The sequence below is a fragment of the Eurosta solidaginis genome, chromosome 5 (assembly GCF_040869045.1).
Source record: "Eurosta solidaginis isolate ZX-2024a chromosome 5, ASM4086904v1, whole genome shotgun sequence".
NCBI lineage: Eukaryota > Metazoa > Arthropoda > Insecta > Diptera > Tephritidae > Eurosta > Eurosta solidaginis.
In genome coordinates this window covers 122,610,894-122,636,936 of record NC_090323.1, presented here as the reverse complement: position 1 = coordinate 122,636,936, position 26,043 = coordinate 122,610,894, and the positions used below count along the sequence as shown (strand labels likewise).

Below are 26,043 nucleotides of genomic sequence, written 5' to 3'. Positions count from 1 at the left end.
CACCTTTTTTTGTCTTTTTTCTGATTAAGCCTTTTTATTCACTAATAAGAAAATTGTATAAGAGGCTGACGAGTGCGGACGTTCCAATTTTTCGTTCCGGTAAAAGTAATATTTTTGGGGGTTTTAGCGAAATTAAATTGCACAGCAATATTGTTGGTTTCGTCGTAACGCCGGTGCATCTGGTTTTATTGGTTAAATTGTTTTAATCAGAAAAATCTGTGCAATAATTAAAATTGGTCATACGCTCGTAATAAATTATAATTTTTCTTCTTTCTACACAAAAAACTTGCGAGAAATGGCTACGCCCGCTGCCCCTCCATCTCTCAAACGGCGTTCTAGCAGAGGCTCGCCCATAGCTAAAGCAGTGAAGTTGGACGAGAATTCAATTTTAAAAACTGTGCTTGATGCTCTTCGTGACTTGGAGACAAACATGCAACTACAATCAGACAAGATACAATCTCTATTTGATGACTTGTCTGGCAAGATAACAGCACTTGAAAATGAGTTAATAAAGAGAATCGATGATGAAGTGGGTGCTCTTAAAACCAAAGCTGGCTAAGCAGAGGCCATATAAATAGCCTCGAAGTTGTTGTTAGTGAATGCAAGAGTGAATTGAGCAACATTCAGAATCAATTAAAGAGTGTGCAATCCGAGAAAGCGACTCCAGACTTTACTGCTGATGCTGGCATATTTGGCGTGCCTTATGTGCAGGGAGAAAATTTAAAAAGTATGTACAACCAAGTGTGTATGTCGATCGACTTCTTATCCCCGTAAGTAAGAGATATTTTTCGAACGGCACGCCCACTGAACAAAGCTGTTAGCGCCATAATCATTAAATTTCACAATCCCTATGATCGGAATCGGACTTTGCGTGCTTTCAGCGAACATCGCAAAAAAACAAAGGCAGATGTTTCTCTTAAGATATTGGTTTTGAGAGTAGTTTTAGAATTTATGAGAGCGTATTTCAAGGTACAAGAAAACTTTTTCATGGAGCAATTAAGCTTAGGCGTGCTGGCAAAATTGCATCTCATTTACTCTTCGGGGAAAAGTGTACATACGAGCTACGAAAGACTCCGTTACAGAGAAGATCTTCACCTCTGATGATATGAAGCAGTACCGCTGACTACAAGTTGCGCTAACTTATTGCTATTTAATGTTATATTTCTATTTATATTATTATACGTATATAACCTCATACATACATATAACACCAACACCTTACGTTAAAATGGTCCGCTTAAATCTCTTCAAACTCTTTTACTTATGTTTCTCGTTTTTGACTACTTTCGCTGCTGTAACTTTGTGTGTTTGTCTTATGGTTGCTTTTGTTTGTATACATTATGGTGACCCTTAGCAGCAATTTGAGTGGTGCGGGCGATAATAGTCTTGCTATGATAAATGTTTTATGTCAGTGTGGGAATGGTTTTAATATTGTACATTTTAATGCCAGAAGCTTGAATGCTGATAAGGTAGATTTTGTAAGGTATTTTTTGAAAACTCGAATGCTGACGTTATATGTGTTTCAGAGACTTGGTTTGCTGAAGATCTTGATGACAAGCACTTCAATATAAGCAACTATAATCTGGTTCGTAATGACAGAGTGTGTAAAAAGGGTGGAGGCGTTGCAATTTATTGTAAAAAATATATAAATATGTAGCCTATTTGCAAGTCGGTGGGCCCCGGTACAGAGTATTTGTTTGTTGAGTTACGTGATGCTTCTACAAAGGTCCTTGCGTCATGCGTTTACAGTCCCCATAAAACTAATTGTCATGACTTGTTACTTTCTTCCTTGTTCTCGCACATTGTAGCTTATGATAGCATAATTGTTTGTGGCGACTTTAATGTTAATCTCAATCTCAATCAATGTTAATCTCAATCAAGTTTTAGTATTAAGTGTTGTCCTAGTCTACTTGATTATTTTATTGTTTCTGACTTGGCTGTTGTTCTAAAATTTGACCAGATACCATTTTTATCACACCATGACCTTATCTTTTGTTCCTTTGACTTTAACTTTGACCGCTGGAACGCAAATAGCTCTTTTGCTTTTAGGGATTATCGTTTTCTTGACAACAATGTTTTGTACTCCGATTTGTGCCATGTTGATTCCAGTGAATGTTGGCGCCTCGTTACTGCAAATGAAAAACTTGAGTTTCTTAATAATAAGATTCTAGATGCCTATAACAAGCATGTACCCACTCGCTATAGCAACCCTACAAATAGATCCTATCCCTGGTATAACGGCCAAGTTATTTCTGCAATTAAAGCGCGCAATAAGGCATACAAATCGTGGAGGAGGATTAAAACTGATGTAGCAATGCAGGCCTACAGAATCGCTAGAAACACTGCTACTAGGATTATAAGAAACCAAAAATGTAAGTTCTTCACCTCAAGGCTAAATCCCTCATTACCTCCTAAATCTCTTTAGCGTAATTTAGAGAGTTTTCGAATATATGGAAATAAAAGGCAAGTTCCGTGGTTGGTGTTGACGTTGGTAATTTTGTTCCAAATGGTTCTGTTTGTTTCTCTGGAAGACCATTCGAATTCTCTGCGGCTACTGAATCTGAGGTAGTAAGAAGTATTCTTGAAATAAAGTCCAACGCAACTGGAATTGATGGTGTACCAATTAAATTTATAAAAATTATTTTACCATTTGTGTTGAGTACCCTTACTGTTAAAAATAACTCATATGGCAACCCTGCTAATATTTGCTTATGTCATATGTATAATATTACTTTGCATTCTTTTTACTTCCTTTTACTTTGAACTCATCATTAAAGCCACTTGTGAATTTTCATCCGCTCGTTTTATTTCTACAGGTTATGGGCCCAGCCCACGTGCGTGTTTAAAGTAGGACAAATGAACTAATACGAAAGCATACGTTGCTAAAATTTTATTAAATTCTCGAGCGTAAAATAACATTCGTTTAAAAAAAAACGGAGGGTGAAATGGCGGAGCAAACATTACAGGTGGTTGAGAAACTGCGCGGAAGCGAAAATTTTCATACGTGGCGATTCGCAATGGAAAGCATTTTGGAGCTGTGTGACCTTCATGGGTGCATTACCGATCCTGTTTCTGCAAAAGATGAAAGAAAACTAAGAAAGGCGAGGGCGAAAATTATATTATCGGTGAACGAATCGATTTAAGTACATATACAAAATCAGACAACGGCGTGTGATGTTTGGAAAACGCTCCAAAACCTATACGACGATACCGGATTATCACGAAAAATCGGTTTACTATGGAAATTGATCACCACACGTCTAGAAAATTGCAAATCTATGACGGTATATGTTAACTAACTCGTAAATACTTCGAATAAATTGTCCGGCATAGGATTCGATATAACCGACGATTGGCTGGGTGCTATTATGCTGGCCGGACTTACTGATGACTTTAAGCCATTTATCATGGGAATCGAGAGCAGTGGTATAAAGATTACCGGCGAAAGCATAAAAGCCAGCTTCTTGGTGGAGATTACGAAAAGCCCTCAAGTGATGGCAAGGCATTGTTAAGTGTCAAGAAAAGGTTTGCAAAAACTAACAAGCGTAACCTCAACTGCTATAATTGCGGTGGAAAAGGCCAAATTAGCAAAGAATGTAATCAAAGTACAAAAATTCGACAGCAAGCTAGCAACAACAGCAAGGTGGCTTTCAGTGCCCATGAGAGTAGTGAGGGCGGTAGCAATCAGCAAGATTGGTGCATCGATAGCGCTGCTTCCATGCAATTGACTCCTTGTAGAAGTCTTTTGTACAATTTTAAAGGCACACCTATTAGGGAAATAACAACAGCAAACAATGAAAAAAATGGCTGCGAAAGGAATTGGTAGTGTCTCACTTCGTATAGGGTCATTTGAGATTGAAATGATACGTGTTCTATATGTTCCTCAATTGACATCAAATTTGTTATCTGTTTCGCAACCAGGGATGCACCTTAACGTTAAGCTAATCGTTTATCAAAAAATTTCCACCGTTTCCGTTGAAACACTTCGAAATACTATCGATAAAGAAATTATCAAGATAAATTGTATCTCGTTTTTAACCGAAACGGAAAGCTTTCGTTAACGTTAAAAACGTTAACAAAAACGTGATACTTTATATTTGAATTGTGCTGGCAATGCTACAATACAAGCAATGTACTCCATGTAATTTGCGTGTCTAATTCGTTGGTGGTAATGTCAAAAATACTTTGAGAAATGTTCGTACTGTCAAAATTTATGAGAAAAGTTGCAATAAGCTTGGCTAATGCTTTCATCTTTAATGACTCCGCCATCAATCAGCTTTGCCAGCATAGTTTGAAATTAATAATCAGCATAAACGATTTGATTTCGTTTCGTTTATTAACGTTAATTATTGTAACGCAATGATATCTGTTCGTTGATTAAGCATGCCTGTTCGCAACTCACTGAGAGGGGGAACCATGTCATTTTTAACAAGGGCAATTGTAAGATAATTAGTCAAAATAGCGAGTTGATTACTAACGTTAATGGTTGCTCGGGTGTTTATAGACTTCATACTCAATCGATTTCTTGTATGCGGGCGAAATCAGATGCAAGTGTAATGACGTGGCATCGCCGCTTGGGACACTTAAACCAGGGCTATTCATTTCATAGCACAATTGTGCCCTCTCAATTCAGACGCGTATGATTCGCTCTGTCGTCGTTAATTGAGTTAGTCGTCACTTGGCGTAGCAACATCGGTGGTGGGTATCGGCTGATCGGTATCAAAATATGTATGAAAAATGATGCGCGATACATATGCTTGTTGTTAGCTCGTTGCTTGCTAGTAAGCGACTAAATGAAAAATCAATTCACCCGCACGATCATCGCTACGATTGCGCTCTCACTAATACAGGTGCACTTTCAGTTTTGAATAGCCCTGATTTAAACTATACAGCTTTATGTAAGTTAAAAAATGAGAAAAGCCCCCATTACTGATACTTAGCATAGACTTGACTTGACTTGGCGGAAACTTGGCAACTTAGCCACGATTATACTCAACTTTGCGCATAAAATCTGGCATCATAATCAGCGTTGAAATTTATTTTTAAATAAATGTCAATTTGTATGACAAAATGTCAAAATGAAATGGAAACAAACAAATGGCATCTCAAAATGTAAACGTCACTTAGAACTTACATAGAAAATCAAAATTCAACAGACTTCTAAGTCAAGTTAAGTTTTGAGTAATCAGTAACATGCAATGTTCATTTAACAGAACTGTAAGTGACAGTTCGTAAGCCAAGTCAAGTCTATGCTAAGTATCAGTAATGGAGCCTAAAGACTCCAATTTGTACTTCAGTGGCGTTTCATGTCAGTTGGCGAATTGTTCTGCTTGTTATGAGGGAAAGCAATCACGGCTGCCATTTAAATATGTAGGCAGCCGCAGTTCGGGTTTATTAGAGCTTATTCACTCTGACATATGCGGACCGATGGATGGTAGCAGAGCAAGATGGAGACAATGTCGTTTAGTGGTGCGAAATATTTTCTTTCATTCATAGACGACTACTCTCGCAAAGTTTTTGTATATTTCCTTAAAAATAAGTCTGATATTGTTGATTATTTTAAAGAGTTTAAAACATTAGTAGAGAAGCAATGCGGAAAAGTATTAAAGCGATACATACTGATAATGGCACGGAGTATATGGGTGAACCGTTTTAATCCCTCTGCCGCAAATCTGGCATTGTACACCAGACGTCAGCAGTGTATACACCGGAGCAAAATGGGGTTATTGAGCGATACAACCGAACGATTGTAGAACGTGCTAAGTGCATGTTGTTTGATGCTGGCCTTAATAAAATGTATTGCGCAGAAGCTGTGAACACTACGGTGTACATAATAGATCGGCCACCTAGTTCGGCGTTGAATGGAGAGATCCCAGAAAAATTATGGACAGGCAATAATGTCGATTTAGGTAATACGCGTATTTTTGGATCAACTGTGATGGTCCATATACCAAAGCAACGTCGGTGTAAGTGGGATCGAAAATCGAAAAGGATGATTTTCGTAGGTTATAGTAACCTCACAAAAGGGTATCGCTGTATTGATCCAGAAACAAAAAATATTGTAAACAGTCGTGACGTTGTTTTTGTGGAGAGCGAGCCGAGAACTGTTCGTTTGTACCAATGGCTGAGTAAAATGAACTAATTTCAGTGAGGGCATTGGAAAAGGCTGATAGTGCTGATGCTATTGCGAATGACTCAATTAATTAGGCTGACGGTGCTGATGCCATTGCGAATGACTCAACTAATGAAACGTACAACGATGCTGCTGACGAAACTTATGTTCCTGATGAAAACATATCGTTACCTCAGTCAATACGGAAATCTTCACGAAATGCAGCAAAACGTGAATTTTCAAGTCAAGGGTATGTCAGTCATCTTGCGGCTTTGCATAATATCTCAAGCGATCCACAAACAGTAGAAAAAGCTTTGTGTTGTTCAGATTGTGAACGTTAGAAATTAGCCCTGTAGTCTGAGATAAAATCGCATGAAGAGAATGTAACATGGATAATTTGCGAACTGCCTACTTGTCGTAAACCAATAAAATCAAGGTGGGTTTTCCAAACAAAGCGTGATGAAGACAACGCTATAACCCGGTACAAAGCACGTCTAGTGGCTAAAGGTTGTTCACAGCAGATCGGCATTGATTATCATGAGACTTATTCACCTGTGGTGTGGTATACTTCGATACGATATTTGATATTGGGTCTAAAAATCGACCAGCTAGATGCTGTTACTGCATACCTGCAGAGCGAATTATCAGAGGACATTTACATGGAGCTTCCTGACGGTTGCGGCGAATACAGTGGACAAATATGCAAACTTCAAAAGGCTGTTTACGGATTAAAACAGAGTGGTAGAGAGTGGAATATGTTGCTCGATAAAACTTTGCAATCTTTGGGCTGCAGAAATCTAAAAACGATTCGTGTGTCTACTTTAAACGAGACGTGAAACTGATACTCGCTATATATGTTGACGATATATTGGTGTTTGTATAGAAGCTGACTACTAAATTTGAAATGAAACATTTAGGTGTGGCTAAAAATTGCATTCGTTTTAATATCACATATGATGACAACGGAATTTATTTAGACCAACAAAAATACGCAAAAGAGATTTTAAACAGATTTGGTATGGCGGATTCGAAACCGGTATCAACACCGAGCGATGTTAATCAAAAACTATCGGCCGAGCTGGACACATAGGAGCTGGTAAACGTGCCTTATCAAGAGGCGGTAGGGTGCTTGTTGTATTTGGCTCAAGGTACTCGACCGGATATCGCGTTCGCAGTCAACGATGTTAGTCGATTCAACACTAAGCATTAAAAAAGTCATTGGATTGCTGTTAAACGCATTTTCAGGTATATAAGGGGTGCTATTAAATACAAATTATCTTTCTGCAGATCCGAAGATCTCGTGGGTTATTCAGATGCTGACTGGGCTTCCGACATCGATAAACCCCGTTCATGCAGTGGATATATATTTACATTATCTGGTGGGGCTATATCTTGGGGTGGCAAAAGGCAACCCACAGTGGCATTATCCACAACTGAGGCAGAATACATGGCTATGTCAGCGACAGTTCAGGAGGCGATATGGCTAAGACAATTCGGAAAAGAATTTGACCAATCCATCGGCCAGAAAACGTTAAAAGTGTTTTGCGACAACCAATCCGCCTTGGCTTTAGCGGAATCGGACTCATATCGGCCAAGATCCAAACACATAGATATGACATTCCATTTTATACGCGACCACGTTAAATCAGGAACAACATTTCATCCCGTCGGAGGAAATGATAGCTGACTGTTTAACTAAGGCAGTATCCAAAAATAAGGTTTTATTTTGTGCCGATGGAATGGGAACTAAACCGATATTGATATTAATAATCAAGAGTTTACAACATATATTTAATTGAATCTTGTATAGTATGATTAATTAATTCAATAAGTGAAGGTGTTAAAAATAACTCATATGGCAACCCTGCTAATATTTGCTTATGTCATATGTATAATATTACTTTACATTCTTTTTACTTCCTTTTACACTTGTGAATTTTCATCCGCTCGTTTTATTTCTACACGTACAAACATTCTTAACCACTGCATTGCGATATCTTGTTTTCCTGAGTCGTGGAAGTGTGCCATAGTTAAACCTGTTCCTAAAAAACGGTCTGCGAGCTGAGTCACTGATTATCGACCCATAAGCATTCTGCCAGTATTATCTAAAGTTTTTGAAAGGCTGCTAGTAGATCAAATCAACTCACATATTTTGAGGCATAATCTACTTTCGCCATACCAGTCGGGTTTTAGAGCTAATCACAGCTATGCAACTGCATTACTAAAAGTAATCGATGATATCCGAATACCCTTCGATAATAACCAGCTCACCCTGCTCAGCTTACTAGACTTTTCAAAAGCTTTCGACTTTGTCGACCACGAGTTGCTCTGTTATAAAGTACAGCTATACTTCGGCTTTACTAAAAGCGCCTTGATGCTAATGGAAAGTTATTTAACTGGAAGAGTTCAATTTGTCAACACAGGAAGTGAAGTGTCGGATACGAAAGACTTAATCCAAGGTGTTCCGTAGGGCTCCATCCTTGGACCCTTATTTTATTTATTTGTATTTTTATTTATTTTATTTATTTAATTATTTAAAGTCAACTAACAAGAGTGGTCGACTAACAAAATACAAAGGAAAGTAGCATAAAAAAAGATAGCGTAAAAAAATATACACGTATAGAATTAAAAATGGAATAAATTAAAAATTTACAATTTCTTTTAACATTGAACAAGAACTAAAATTAAACTATCATTACAAATTAAACAAATAAACTTTAAGATATCAGTTGAGACTGAAAAGTATACCATTGCGTAAGGCAACAAACGAACATTCGATACTAATGCAATTATACAAGTCGTTATAGTACGAGCACCAAACACGTATAGGATCATTTTTGCCAAAATTTCTACGACACAGGGGTAAATGGAAGGGCACGTAGTGTCTGAACGTCCTAGCAGGAACTGCAAAGCTCAATCGACTTAGCAGCTCAGAGGAGTCCACCTCACCTAGAATTAGCTTATGCAGGAACATTACCCCGAGTAATATTCTACGATTTTCCAGAGTTGGCAAATTAATGAGAAGAAGTCTACTTCTATAAGACGGAAGATGAAGATTTGAGTCCCAGTTAAAGGCCCGTAGAGCAAAAATTAAAAATTGTTTCTGCACAGACTCAATACGCTTTATATGAGTAATATATAATGGACACCAAACACACGAGCAATACTCAAGTATTGGGCGGACCAGCGAAGTGTAGAGGACTTTGGTCAGATACGGATCCTTGAACTCCTTAGCCCAGCGTTTCACAAACCAAGGGTACCCATTGCTTTATTAGTAATTGCTGAAATATGTGAGTTGAAGCTCAGTTTCGAGTCAAACAGAACCCCTAAATCGTTAATCGAAGATATACGCTCCATAAGAGTGCCATAAAGTGCATAAGACGACAGGACAGGCTTCACGCGATGAAATGTCATGAACTTACATTTGGAACAGTTTAGAACTAATGCATTTATTGTACACCAGCGTTGAAATGAGTCCAAATCAACCTGAAGTAGATTTGAGCGAGTTAACTCCGAAGGCAAGCATGTATAGCAAATTTTTACATCATCCGCATACATTAGAGCTCGTGAATGATTCAAAATCTGTGGCAGATCATTTATAAAAAGAGTAAAAAGCAATGGGCCTAAATGACTGCCCTGAGGTACACCAGAGGTAACATGAATTGATTTTGAAATAATAAAGCACCTTTTGGGTTCTATTAGAAAGATAGCTTGAGAGCCATGAAGTCAGACTCTTCGGAAAGCCCAGTAAATCAAGCTTCAGAATCAGAAGTTCGTGATTCACTGAATCAAAAGCTTTACTAAAATCCGTATAAATCACATCAGTTTGCTTGCAAGCCAAAAAACCATCCCGAACTAAAGAGGTAAACTCAAGTAGGTTTGTGGTGGTTGACCTACATCTCACAAACCCATGCTGAAAGGGTGATAATATGGAAGTACACGAATGTTGAAGCTGACAGGTAATTATTTGTTCAAAGGTTTTAGGAATAGCTGAAAGCTTAGCAATTCCCCTATAATTCCCAATATTAGATCTACTACCCTTCTTGTGCAGAGGTATGATAAATGACTGTTTCCAAATTGATGGAAATGACGCCGATTGCAAAGATAAATTGAACAATTTTACGATCGGTTCTGTTAAGTTCACAGCACAGAACTTAAGCATACAGCCAGGAATACCATCGGGCCCTGGAGAAAAAATCGGTTTCAGAGCTAAAAAACTCTGAAGTACAGTGGCACTATCAATGACTGGATTGAGAATACAGTTAGAACTAACTATCTCGAACGTATAACTACCGGTTTGGGTACAGGTTGACGAATAGGTCGATTTGAAAAAGTCTGCGAATAAGTCGGCAATATCATGGTCAAGGCTAGCATTCTCGCCACCCAAAGACAAAGATGATGGAAATCCTGAAGATCTGCGCTTTGAATTAACAAACCCGTAAAATTTTTTAGGATTGTTAAAAAACTCAATTTTGCATCTTGTTAAATACGACTTGTAGCAGTTTTGATTCAGGCGTTGGAAATTGGAACGGGCAACTAAATATTTAGAAAAATCTTCAGAAGAACCAGATCTTTTAAAACGCTTATAGAGCCTCGATTTAATATTGTTCAGGTTAGCAAGTTGCCTCGAGAACCAAGGTGGTTTACTACTCTTAGCCTTAACAAAATGAACCGGAACGCAACGATTAATAAAGTAAAAAATAGACGTGGCAACCTCAACATCAGTACAAGCATAAAGGTCAGACCAATCGTGGGAAGCTAACAGTTGATTAAGCAAATCAAAGTTAGCCTTTTTAAAACATCTCGAACGAGAACGACATAACACTTCCATGAAATTAATCGTAGGCAGTAAATTGTCCAGTGTAACCTCAAGTGTAGGGTGCAAGGGATCTTCAGGCAGGGATTCGACTGAGACCAGTACCTATTGAACTATCACCAAAAACTAAATCTAACAACTTATTTTTAGAGTTCACCACGTTATTAATCTGAACTAGCGGCAATTCCATAAGCGAACCAATGAAATCATGCTGAGTAACAGGAGTCAAAAAGTTTGAATCATCGTTGCCAATCCAACTAACGTATGGTAAATTAAAGTCCCCAAGAACCACTAGGCGATCGTTATTACGCAAACGAGAATGTAGGCTGTGGATAACTGCTTTATGGCAATCATAAACGTACATATCTGACCGAGGCGATATGTAGGAACAAGAAATATATAAGAAAAAATTCGGGAAAAAGAGCTTTACAGCTATGAATTCAATGTCAAGCGCGTCCTCAAAGCTCAACAATTCAGTAGAAATACTGGACAATACAGCTATCAGGACACCGCCTGCTCTCGATTGACGATCACACCGAAAAACAACGTAGTCATTTGAAAATAACTCTGAATTTAAATTATCAGGTTTTAGCCAAGTCTCTGTGAAAGCAATCACTTCCGCAGTAAAAGTAAAACTGTTAAGGTAAAATGCATTTAATTTAGAACGTAAACCACGAACATTCTGATAGTGAATAGTTACTTTTGAATCGTATTTGCAGGGCTGGTAATCAAGTTTTTTGAAACTATACGTGCGCGAGGCTCAACCTTCGACTTTGTGGTGTACAAATGTACCACCGAATGTATAGGCCAAAAAGATTTGTCAAGAACCATATCAAAATATACATCTGGAACTGATATTTTAAATGAAGAAAAATCCCTCACATACTTAAAAACAAATTTATGTGCACTAATGTTAATAGAACCTGTACTATTAATCTTAGCTAAGATATAATTAACGACATCAGACTACGTCAGAGATGGATGCAATCTTGATACGAAAATTGCCCGTCGGGGCAACACGGCAGTAACCTACCTAGGACCAGCCGGATCTAAATTAGTATCACCCAAATTTCCAGCAACATCAACAATGTTATCGTCATTCGATACAGCGTCATTACCATTTAAAGTACGCGCAGTGTTGCTATCATTTACAATAATATGGTTATTAACAGCATGAGAAGAGGCAGTGTTCATAAAAATGTTAGCGCCGGCATTAGCAGTGTTAGTAGCGCAAGGCACTTCGGCAGAGCTAACAGCATCATTGAAATTGCTTTGGACATTAGCAGCAAAAACGGGGCCAGAACTCTTTTCAATGTTAGCGTCGGCAGAATTGTTACCCATGATTGTGCCTTTGTCTTTGTTTCGTTTCTTTTTTTTGCCAGCACTACCCCGCAGTACGCCACCCACCGCTTCATCATAGAGCTTATGTAAATTACTGAGCTCAGAACGTAAAATTTCTAATTCGCCTAATAACCGATTTTTGTCCGCTTGCAGAGAGTGTATACCGGCAACCGCGCTTGCTTGCTGTGCTCGCAAACTTTTCACTTCGGCAAGAATAGACGATAACATAAAATTTAGATAATTATCATTTACATGTTGTTGCTGTTGTTTTTGTACAGTAATAGCATTGTCATCAACAGCACAATCGCCACAAATATACATCTGATCCGAATTTTTAAAATGATCCAAATCGGCAGCTAAGGTACCAACAACACACTGCAGGTGATCAACTTTTTTACATTTTTCACACTGCACACTGCTTTGAGCGCGTTCAACTCTGTGTCCACAGAAACAGGGCATATTGTTTGTGTAAAACAGCTATGAAGACAAAAACAACGTGTAGACAAGGCAAATAATATGCGAAGCAGACAACTGTCAACAGCTCAAATCAACATACACCTGCACTGCTTTTTAATTTATATTGTTTATATTGTTTATATATAATGAATTGCACGGAATTGATTTAAATCTGCTTTGCACAAATTGTTAATATTTGATTATATTTGTTAATTTTTGTTTAGCACAAAATACATTTGTATTACACAAATAGAAAAATATCGTAAAATATCGTAAAATATCGTAAAACGAAAAACACAGAGCTCTAGTGAAACACGTCCGTACACAGCGATAGACAACAGATATATTATTTAGTATTTTTATAATAGACATTTTTTCAGTGTGTAGGCACACGAGCATGTGTGCGTATGCAGGTGATATACAAATGTATTTATCTGGTAGTTTCGCGAATCTAAGCACACTTTGTGTCAAAGTAAATAATAACCTATCATGCGTGCAGTACTGGGCCAATAGTAATGGTCTTTGCCTTAATGCTAATAAATCGTTTGTATTACCTATTTCTAAGAAAAAGGTCGTCGATGTACTAACTCCTACTATATGCATTGGTAATACTGCTCTACAAACTGTTACTAAAATCACGAATCTGGGTTTCGTAATTAACTCAAACCTAACTTGTGTTGACCATATCAACTCTGTTGTTGGTAACGTGTATAGTACATTGCGCAATCTGAGGCAATCTGCACCGTTTACGCCTCCTCATATTAGAAGAAAGCTTGCCGTACAGCTTATATTGCCAATAATAACCTACTCTGAGCTAGTTTACAACAAATTAGATTCGTGCTCTGCACATAAAATTGAGATTGCCTTTAATCAGGTAACTCGCTACGTATTTGGATTACGCAGGTTCGATCATATTTCTGCGTGGCGGTCTCAACTCTTAGGATGTGACATATTCGCCTATCAGAAGGCTAGAAGTGTAATTTTCTTGTTAGGGTTGATTTCTACTAAATCCCCACCGTAATTATATGAAAAACTCACATTTGCTAGATCTCTCAGGTCATCTGGTATAGTTGTACCCAGCTTCAATTGTGTTGTCTCTACAACAATTTTGTTGTCTCGTCAACACCATTCGTATATGGAACTCAATCCTAGCTGCAATAAGGAACAATGTAAACCAAAGCAATTATAAGCGCATTCTTTTCAATTATTTACACATTAATCTTAGTCTGACCATTTTGTTGTTTTTTTTACTGAGTTTTTTCCTAAGTCGTTTACTTTGACTATAGTTTTAATTAACTGTCTTTAAGATTCCACTATATCTAGATATATTTTATATCACTACTACTGTACTTTGTATAGCATCATTAACTTAGGAGTAGTAATACTGTGTATCCCTTTTTTATCCCAAAATTTTATTCAATCTTTTAAATATATATCTGAATGACACTGTTTGTTGTACTATAAAAGATATATTATTTTACTGTACTAATGTAACTTCTAATAAATGAAATGAAAATGAAAAGATGTGAAGAAGATATAGAATCAAGTCAACTATCAAGGATGAGGCAGTTTTTTTTTTGATGTTGATTTTATAAGATTGACCATTCGCTAGTAAAAATCTTCAGAAAGTTACTTAACACTGTTTAAGTATATACATTATGACTAAGCTTTCCAATTATAATGAATTTTAAATAAATATTGTACTATAAATGGGAATGCTGATTTTCCGTGTTATTTAGAAGGCACGTAGGTATACAGGTAAGGGGCCACTGAATTATAGGTGCGTCGGTGGCCATGGTGGTGAGTAATGTACCGGGCGTCGCAACAACACCCGCGGCGTCCCCTATGTATATTCGGCCTTTTTATTTTTATTTTCAGGCTTTCTTTTTTTGATTCTCAGCGTTTGGTAACCGGTCATTTCCGGTTCGGTTAATTTTTCTTTTGCGTTTGCCCTTTTAATTTTTTTGATTTCTCTTTTGAATTTTTTCGAACTTTGAATGTTTTAACGGTCTGTCCGTGGCATCCGGTTCTACCGGATGTTGTTTGTAGTCCATTTGAGCGTTTTGAATTAGTTCTGCGCTTTTGACCATTTTTTTAAGGCATGATAGGAATTTTTCTGCTTATGGCGCAGGACAGCAAGGTTGGCAAGAACCCAGCCCAGACGACATGACTAGCCACAGTGCATCACAATATCATGCCGACTGCCTTCCTTGCTGCTCCACTGTAGATGCGAATCCATAACACCATATAAAGTTTAAGCGTAAACGTCTATAGATGTAAAAAAAACACACCTATTATTGAAAATATCCTGCAAATACGTAATAAAGTCCCTGCTCTATTGATATATCGCTAACTTCATAAGAAAGGGTGCTAAGACACTTAATTCAAATTTTACAGGAGACAAATAAAACTCAATAACTTTTGAAAGAAATATTTTCGTCTAGAACTTTAAATGCACATTTTTGAGCTAAGTGACAGTGAAATGATGTTTATTAGAAAAAATAATAAAAGAACGTATAATGGCTTCCATTTAGCTATTAATTGACTTAGCACTTTTTCTACTACAACAAAAAGACAAAAAATTGTACTTAGCACTAAAAATAAAAAGAATACTTTACGTTTTAAACATAAATAGGAACTTCTTTAATGTTAAACAATTTAAGTTTTCATATACACAGTCCTTTTTGCTGCTGTACAACTAAAAATTCCTAAATTAAATTAAGTAAAGGATTACACAATTGAATCACAAATTATAATTTTACAGTCTTATTCATCGCCGGTTATCAGTTATAAAAAAATAAAATATTAAAATAAAAATTCATTCATATGGTAAGCCATCATAATATTTATGATGATCTTTTGGAAATGTTAGTTTCAAGCATTGCAACTCATTGTATTTTTTATGCGTGATTGGTCTTCTATTTTAGTACAGTTGCTCCAAATCGCACCATTTCGTTGCAATTACATTTTTATTCATTCGTTGTGGCAAAGTTTTCCACGAATCAATAAACCTTAACTTAAACGAAATATTACCATTTGCATTATATTGGAGGGCGCGTATGTCTGTTACTTTTGTATCTCCTTTGCCACGTCCAGGACGAATGCTCTTATAAAATTTGATTTTATTGAAATTTTAAAAAAAATCGTAAGTTAAATAATTCACTTCGTATGGAAATGGCTTTCTGCGAGCTGTCTTGCATATTTCTATGTATTCAGCAGCAACATGAATATTTCTTTTTTTGGTTATACGCTCTATATTAGAATGAACGCTGTCGGCCTTCATTTGCGAATGTCCAGTTTCCAATATTTTTTGTTCGATAACAATATTGTTTTTTATGGCTGTATTAATAAGCGCATTACTGAGTAAAGAATTGCGCTTTTGATAACCACACCCATCGCTATAAAAAATTATTATAATAGGCTTTTCATTATCAAGGCTGGGAAGTACCTTGTTTTCAAAAAATCAAACCCAAATGCTTGCGAACTCTTCGGCGTTAACTCCTCCTTCAGATTCATTCCATAAGAAACAATATCCTTTTTTGTTAATAATATTATAAAATACCATATTGTGTATCACCAGTTTAGTTTTATAATATTAGCTACTAATATTAGATTTTGGTGCCATCAGCACTGCTTGAAGATCCACTGTGAAAACATTTTGTTCTGACGCTTTATCTTTTTTTTTGGCTATTCTTGCCTTTTCTTTCTTTTCTAGGTGAATAGTGTAATCTGCGTGTGGAACACTTCCGACGGAGTAACGGGCATATATTTCGCATTTATCCTTCTTTGGTGTAAACAAACTGAGATTTCTGCTTTCAAATTCAGAATGAAATTGTGTAAGCGAAAGTGGCCGGATGTTGTGAGCTTTACACCAATCCTTTGAATAAGAACCAAAAATATGTTTTTTTGAGTTCCATTCTGGCAAGAGATACTCACATATATTTTTTTTGCTTCCAGTCCATGTCCCAGAAATCTTTGAATATTTCCCGCCTTTGAGCAACAGTAGCGCTTGCGCATTTCATTGCAGCTTTTCCACTTCTTTGTTTGTATTTACACCTTGGCTTTAATGATTTCGATTCTTTGTAATTTTTGTAATTCCACACCCCATCTTTCTTCCGTTTTCCATGAAAGCTTCTGCCTTTTTCTCGTCGCTTTTTATTTGATATTTGAATCCATGCGCTGTTTTCCTCTTGCTTTATTTTCTGTCGCTTTTTAGGGCTGATCGGTATATTGGAAGAATCATCAGAATCACTATTGAACCCATACGGCACCAGTCCAACTACTCCTTCAACAGATTCAATTCCATAATTTTCATCATCGGTGCACTGAAGGAGACACCTTATTGTCATTATTTTCGTCAGTATTAACCGCATTCTTCTATTAAACAATATTTTTTGTGGAAAGTTCTTTGTTGCATTAAGTAATAATAATTTCTTTTTCAAATCAAACAATAACTCAAACTATTAATTTAGTGCAATTTATGTACACTACAACAAAGCACGTGCGATTTGACTTAGCGCGCTCTTTTTGACAACAGCTGACTTAGCACCTTTGCGCGTTTTTTTGACAACATATGACTTAGCACTTTTGCACATCATTGCCAGAAGAAAGAAAAAAACACATTTTTTCCATTTTTTCATTTTGCAATCTATATAATTTAAATTTATTTATCGTACTGCATTAAAAACTAAATTTTTATAAAAAATTGACTTAGCACCTATTCTTATGAAGCTGACGATATGCTCTCTGCTTTCGCCACGCTATTATTTTATTTCCGTTTATCTGCTCATTCGTACGTACATTTCATTCGCTCGTCGACAATAGTGGTCGACTGTTGCTTGAGCGATTTCATCACAAACAACTTAGCCAACTGAACTGGATTATTTTGTGTTATTGCTTTCTATGCAGTTCGCTAATCTACCCAGCGTTTTATTTCCACTTGCTTACAAACAAAAGCGGCAATAGTAATAAAATAAATAGGTAAATTGAGGTTATCTTATCTTATAGCTCTATAAACCATGATTTTCACCTTATATTTACAAAAAATATTTATGCGTTCGTTGTGTAAAATATAACTTTTTCGCTATGTTCTCCATCTTATAATCAACATATTTATTATTTATTCCTAAGTATTTGATCTTTTCAATTAATTCGCGTTTTATGTTTAGGTTTTGCAACTCACTTTTCTTAAAATTTAGTTTGTGCATAACCATATATTTTGTTTTATTGACATTCAATTTGAGTCTATTCACGCATAACCAGCTATTACTCTTAAGGTCTTCTTGCAACTTAGTCCCCTTTTAAACCATACAATTATCGAATTCAAGTACAACTTTTTCTTGCTAACTCTTCCTCTTTATGCTTGTATGTCATTTTTTGTTTCACACTTGCTCTCAAGAAAAATTGGCAGAAGTAAACGCGAATTGAAAGCACAGAAGGGAACGCCAAAAGGGTTTTATTCAAGAACTGTATGGTGTAAAACGGGACTTATATATTTCAGATATTTTGTTCCTACTAATCATTAGTACTGTATCATCGACAAACATTTGAATTTCACAGTACTTTATAGAGTAAGTTATGTCATGAATATAAATATAAAATAATAAACAGTCTAGGTGCCATCACAGATCTTGGCGGTAGACCAATAGGTGCCCTCCCTTATCTCCCAATCACTGTTCTTCGATTTCTATTAATCAGGAAGTCTTCAAACAATTTTTGTTCTATACATACCAGTAAAGGCCCCATTACTGATACTTAGCATAGACTTGACTTGGCTTGAGAACTGTCACTTACAGCTCTGTTAAATTAAAATTGCATGTTACTGATTACTCAAAACTTAGCAACACTTAACTTGACTTTGAAGTCTGTTGAATTTTGATTTGCTATGTAAGTTCTAAGTGACGTTTACATTTTGAGATGCCATTTGTTTGTTTCCATTTCATTTTGACATTTTGTCATACAAATTGACATTTATTGATTATGATGCCAGATTGTATGCGCTGGAGTATAATCAAGGCTAAGTTGCCAAGTTTACGCCAAGTCAAATCAAGTCTATGCTAAGTATCAGTAAATGGGCCTTAACACCAATGCTAGATAGCTTTTTTTACAGAATTGTAGTGCATTAATTACCAGTGGAGTGGTAATGCAAAAAATATCAGCCTCACTCAGCTATAAATTTAAAAGGTGGTAGTGAAAATATTTTCCCAAAATTTAAAATTTTGAACAGATCAGCTGAATAAAAAATGTACAAATAATTGTTAAATAATAAATACATGCAGTGGTAGTTGAACAAATTCTGCTGTGGTGAGTGGTGAATGTAACCTACTAGAGTTTTGTGAAGGTTGCTTCACAATATTTTTCGCCCATGCGACATCTCTGCTATCACTAAGCTGAAAGAGAACGCCCATTCAAAATTTTCCGAAATAGTGTAATCCTAATGAAAGTGTTATGCAATCAAAATATAATGCACTTCCGCAACTATGACTTTTAAACATTATATTTTGGTCGATGGTCTCGAAAGCACGTTTTATGTGCTTTTTCCTACTCAAGTCTTCCTTCCAACTTGCTTTAACCAAATTGAAAGCACTTTTACCGGAACGTTCCTCTAGGAAACCACATTATTGAGGTATAAAAATCTCATTATATTCTAAATATTGTTTACGCTGTTTTTACGTGTTTATACAATTTTTCGTCCCATTGTAACGTTTTGATGGGTCTCATCAGTGGTGATGGTATTTTAAATTTTTTTTAATGGCGCTTTGACCTGAAGCCCTTTTCTTCGTTTGCAATATTGAAATATTAACCCTTTATAATATTAAGACATTTCCCTAATTTTATTTCATTCTATTTAATTACGTAGCAGGGGCTGGATTTATTAACTATGAGTTTTAAAGTATACATTGGAAATTGTGTAAACTTAAAAAGCTGCCCGCCATTTGAGAACACTTGCTCCAACCATCCACATCTATTGTGGCTTTAAGAGCACCTTCGAAGTACATAAGGGGAATCAGGTAGTCTGTTCGTCCTGTAATTGATGACGCTATACTACTATGGCCGTATGGTCCGTGCTCAAGCTGCCCCGAGGCATAGAGTCTGTTGTTGTTGTAGCAGTGCTTCGCCCCATGCAATAGGTGTGACCGATCACAAATTGTCATCAATATCCTCTAACGGGAGTCCAAGGGAACTTGCTGTCTCAACAGGGGTGGACCATAATGAGAGGGGTGTTAGAGGCGTTGGTTCCACTTTACAATTGAAGAGATGGTTGGTGTCATGGGGGACACATTGCGAGAAGGGCATACATTTTGTATGTCGGGGTTCATTCTGGATAGGTAAGAGTTTACAGTATCCAGATCGAAGTTAAACTAGGGTGACTAGCGTTTTCCTAGGGAGTGTGCGTTCTACAAGTTTAGGGTACTGCTCTTTGAGTACAGGATTCACCGGGCAATTCCTGATATAGAGGTCCGATGCCTGTTTGTGGAGTTCACTGAGGACCTGTTTGTGTTTTTGGCTTCATACGAATGTGTTCTCAGGTGCTATATTTCCTCATAATGCTTACTGAGATGACTCCTTAAGCCCCTGGGCGGTGTAGCCATCAATTAGATGTCTGTTGGAATGCCCAGTTTTCTGGGCATTCAATAGAAACTTTTTGGCTAGCATTTCATTTCTCTCCCTAATGGCGAGTATTATCGCCTCATTATATAGATGGTGTTCTGGGGACATAAGACAGACCGCAGCGGTTCTAAGGACGGTATTTTGGCAGGCCTGTATTTTCTTCCAGTGAGTAGCCTTTAGGCTTGGCGACCATATCGGGGACGCGCAGCATGCAATCGGATGGTCAATTGCTTTGTAAGTTGTAATGAGCGTTTCTTTACCTTTTCTCCAAGTACTGCCAGCAAGAGATTGGAGGATTTTATTTCGGCTCTGGATTTTCGGTACAATTGGGGCTGCATGCTCACCAAAATGTAGATCCTGGTCGAACGTCACACCCAAGATTTTGGGGTGTAAGACAGACGGTGTCGTAGTGCCATTGACGTGGATGTTAAAAATGGTCGACATTTGGGACGTCCATGTTGTAAATAAGGTGGCGGATGACTTAGTCGGTGATAATGTCAGGTTTCGCGAGGTGAAAAGCTGGACAGATCAAGGAGGTAGCCGTTTATTTTGTTGCAAAGCAAACGATAGTAAATCCTTCTGGTGGCGAAGGTAGCTTTGATATGTAGAAGTTAAACAAAAGTGGGGATAGGACACTACCCTGCGGCACCCCTTGTCTAATTCTTCTTGATTTTGATGTTGTGTTTCTAAATTGCACCGATGCCTGTCGTCCACCCAAATAATTTACGGTCCACCTATTTAGACTTGGGGGAAGGGTAGACCCTTCCAGATCTTGCAGTAACGTGCCATGGTTGACCGTATCAAAAGCTTTTGATAGGTCTAGCGCAACGGGTACTGTTCTATGGTGGGGGTTTTGATTTAAACCGCAATTTATCTGGGTGCTAATGGCATTTAGCGCGGTGGTATTGGAAAACAAATAAAATACACATTTCACGGAAATGACACTTCAAAAAAACCACTGCCACAAAATAACCGACTTCGGCATGTTATCGTTTACTTAAAACGTTTATTTTCGTTCAATTTTCGTTCGCTGCATCAAATGACGCACGAATAAAGAATAACCACAAGTTCCTGAAGATGGCTTCAGACTGAAGGCGATATATTGACAAATTAAAAAAACCAATGAAATTTTAAACATTGTGTTTTATTTAACCACGGCCTTTAAGCTCATTATTATTAACATAAATTAATTATGCCCTCATTTACAAAAAAAAAAAAAAACAAAAAAAAAAGATTTTTTTTTGATTTTTTTTTGATTTTTTTTTGCCGTTGGTACTGCCTGTTTTTTTTTTTTTTTTTGCTGGGGGCAGGAATTGTTTGTCAGCAACAAACATCACAAACAATCATGATTAAGGGTTCGGTACAGAAACAATCCGAGTCCCGAAATTAAAGAGTCCCGCCATGAAAAAGTCCCGAAATGAGATAAAATCAACTTTTTCTAAGGCACTAGTGCAACGACAAAATACATAAGGTATATACATAAATATTCACTCCACAAACCCACCACACTAGCTATCAGCTGACAAAAACCATACGACTGGGTTGCACGTAACACTTTGCCTAATGGTACGTGCAGATAGAACCCGTCGTGAAAAGCTTCGCATATCTGGAAATTCATGTCAGGAGATAGCAAATAACACAATTATGCTTGGTGAAATTGTATTTCGTCTTTTTTTAGACCATTTTAGACACTTTTCAACCTGATTTCAACAAGCACTGCAGAAACACTGATATGTATAACTCACTACACAAACAAAACAACAACAAAATATGTATATATTTAGTGAACACCTTAAATACGCAATGATCTGGGTGAGCGGCTTGGAATCGCGCCCTTTCCAACTGCCACTCATATCACCAGCTCCAGTAACTTTGCGCGGGTAGCTTGGAATCACGGCCGCTCCAACCGCCCACACACCGCAATCAGACTTATTGTGTTAAATATACAACCGCTGCTCGAAATCACGTCCATTCCGACAGTACTAACTAATAATCTAATACCTAATTAGAATATATGCACTCCCGCGAGAACAAGCCTCACCCAACCAACCTCACGGCCACTCGCCCCGGCACATCCACAAGATGCCACACCTCGTCGAACAGAATGCAGTCACCCCGAGAGCGATACGATGCGTAATACGCTGGAACGGAGACCTCGGCCTCTTCGTCCAGCCCAGGGAAACTCCCCCCAAACAAAAAACTGCGAGTCTGGAACGGAGACCTCGGCCTATCCGTCCAACTAAAAAAAAACAAAAATGTTGCCACTCTGGAACGGAGACCTGGGCGTCTTCGTCCAGCCTCATTGGCCTTCGGCGTCCCTTTATTTAATTTTTCTCCACATTTCGATGTTACATGCCGAGCATCGCCTCATGCAACAAATGGTCCGACATAAGTTCTAAATCCTCCGCTTAAAACCGCAAATCAAAAAATGCATAATTATATGTAAAAGTTGTACTATGCACAAGCAAAAAATGACCATTCAGATCATGGCACCCCTTCCTCCAGAACACTGCAATTTCGCTCCGCCCTTTACCACCACTGGTGTTGACTTTGTTGAGCCTTTCCAGATAAAGGCCTCCATGTTAAGGACCTCCACCTATACAAAGGGTTATGTGGCCGTCTCTGTATGTTTCACCACAAAAGCGGTACACCTCGAGCTTTGTTCTGATCTGACAATCGGGGCTTTCCTCGCGGCCTTCGCCCGTTTCATTGGGCGGCGAGGATTTCTCGCTAAAATCATGAGCGACAACAGAAAGACATTTGTCGGAGCCAAAAGGGCCACCGAAAAACAGTATGTATTATGTGCTCCAAATATGAGCCAAATCGGACCACAAATACGATTTATTTGAATATTTTTGCCGAAAGGACTCAGAAAGTTGTATGCAAAGGTACTGCATCTAGATCATGTAATGTCTCTTCTGGTGTACCGCAAGGCTCTGTCCTTGGTCCTCTTCTGTTTACTCTTTTTATCAATGATGTGTTCGCTAGGTGTCAGTATGTTAATGCACATGCTTATGCTGATGACATTCAATTGTATTTATCTAGTCGTGTTGGTCTTGTTGATGATTTGTGTTACAAAATAAATTGCGACTTGTCTGCTATTGCGAAATGGGCTTGTGAAAACGGTCTGTGCTTGAATGCCAAAAAGTCATATGTTCTGCCTATAAGCAATAGTGTTGTGCATACTGAAGATATTCCAAAACTGTTCGTTGGTGAAAACGTGCTTTCGTTTACTAGCAAAATAAAAATTCTGGGCTTTGTGATTAACTCAAAATTAAACTGTGTCGACCATGTAAATAAAGTTGTGAGTAATGTTTATTCTGTTTTACGTAGATTGAGAATGTCTGCTTCGTTCACTCCCCTAGAGACTAGGAAAAAACTAGCTATGCAGCTGATCCTTCCACAAATAACGTACTCAGAACTCGTTTACAGTCAACTTGACTCTGCTTCGTCCCATAAAATTGATGTTACTTTTAACAACGTCACACGGTATGTTTACGGCCTACAAAAATATGATCATATATCTCCATGGAAGCGTAAAGTTATCGGATGCAGTATTTTTGAGTACATAGCAGCGCGAAATTGTATATACATGTACAAACTCATTGAATTTCAAACACCAAAGTATCTTTTTGAAAAACTTAAATTTTCAAAGTCTGGTAGACATTGATCATTCCCAGATATTTCTATTTGTGCTCTTCGAGGCTATTCTTTATACATGCTGTAAGGCTCTGGAATTCTATCCCAAATTTCCTTAAGGGTGTGTTGTGCAGGAACAACTACAGAAGGGTGATTCATGACTACTTCAGTTCAGGGAGCTTAATGTGATTGTGGTAAAACTTTATAGTCTTCCTTGTATTTCCACCTTTCTTTCTTTTACCAACAAAACTTTCTATTCGTTAAGTTTATAATTATTGTTAGTATTTGTCTTATAAGAATTTAGGCTTAATAGTTAATTATTTTGCAATGTGTAATCGTTGATGTGCTATAAAAGACTCTGTCTTACAGTCACAACCACTTTTTTAAATAAATTGAAATTGAAATCTCGATCCTTGCGCCACCTAGCGGCGATTTTTTATAGGTCGCTTTCTATTCATGTATGTATTATGTTTTCCAAATATGAGCCAAATCGGACCACAAATACGATTTTTTTTTAACATCTCGATCCCTGCGCCACCTAGCGGCGATTTTTTTCATAGGTCTCTTTCTATTCTTGTGTTCCAAATATGAGCCAAATCCGACCACAAATACGATTTTTTTGAATATCTCGATCCTTGCGCCACCTAGCGGCGATTTTTTTCATAGGTCGCTTTCTATTCATTTATGTATTATGTGTTCCAAATATAAAAAAAAAATGGGACCATAAATACGATTTTTTGAAATATTTCGATCCACGCGCCACCTATCGGAGTTTTTTTCTATTATAGCATTGTCATCGGGTTTTGAACTACATATATTCCAAATTTCAATCTTGTAGCTTATCTGGAAGTAATTTAAATTTCAATTACAAAATTCGTGCCAGCCAGCCAGCCAGCCAACCAGCCACCCTGTCAGGTCAAGCTAAATAAAACCGTTTAAAAATGGAATTCCACAGGGTGGTGCCATATAAGTGCTTTTGTTTAATTTCTACATATCGAAGCTCCTTCCGCACCAGAAGGTGTTACAATTACTCCCCATGCTGACGGCTGATCAAAATTTTCCTGCACCAGGTCTTTAGGTCCCTTTCAAGCTACGAGATCGACAGGGAATCGAGAAGTAGATTTAAGCGGAAGGCAGCAAGTACGCTCTTTGTGAATTGGTGGATATCTCCCTGAATTACTAAATTTCTTGACATTTTGGTGGTGCTGACTACTTACTTGTTAATGGAAAGCTAATGGACACATTAGAAAAGAATCCGTCTGGTGGATGGCGTACCAATGGCATTGCTATTGTTGGTGTAAACGTAAGTGTGGTTCCTGGGGGCAAGGCTAGCCGGCCATCGTCTGTTATCCACACCAATCGCTTTCGTCTAGAATGAGGTTGATTGACGGCAAAATCATTTCGCTTAATATTATCCTGTGTGTTCGGAGTATAAACTGGCAGGTTTTTATGCTCACGAAATGTACTTGTTTTTTTTAATTCAGGTGTTTTGTTTTCCACTGCCGTCAACATTGGTAATGATAGTAAAAACACATTAATATATACAGACATCATTAGACCATATATACGTATTCTTAGCTGAAAGTATACAGAGAATATTTATTTACTAAAAACATTACAACAAACATCTTTTTAAAAACATAAATATATTTCAATTATTTATAACACTCTGTGTTTGCCTATAACATGGTAGGTTTTTTGAGAACTAACCCTTTCTTCCTTTCTGGCAATTTATACGTCTACTTCTACCTACACCTGTATTACGGACATTTCACAGATCCAACCAAGCACAGTTATTACTAGATTTCGTATATCAAGTGCATGAATATATCTATACAAAACTCATAGTGGAAAGGTGAAGTACTATAAAGACTTCGACATACATCCCATCAAAACAATAGAGTAAGTGTACTGCAGTTCTATTTTATCACAGTAGGGAATATCGTGGATGAAAGAGTTCGTTCATTAAGGATTGGGAAGGACCCGTTAGAGCCTTTCAAAACCAGGCTTCAGACAAGGAGTCTCCCTTTTGTGCAACTTCTTTAACATAATGCTATAGAAGATAATT

At 37.4% G+C, this 26,043-nt stretch overlaps 1 protein-coding gene across 1 annotated transcript in view; it reads right to left on the bottom strand.

Moving 5' to 3' along the window:
* The window catches only part of LOC137233507 (uncharacterized), a 340,694-nt gene that overhangs the window by 92,696 nt on the left and 221,955 nt on the right, over positions 1–26,043 (bottom strand). Inside the window, exon 2 of the mRNA XM_067756572.1 lies at positions 25,193–25,553. Within this exon, the coding sequence (XP_067612673.1) occupies positions 25,193–25,529 (337 nt within the window). The 5' untranslated portion in view covers positions 25,530–25,553. The remainder of the gene's footprint in view (positions 1–25,192; positions 25,554–26,043) is intronic.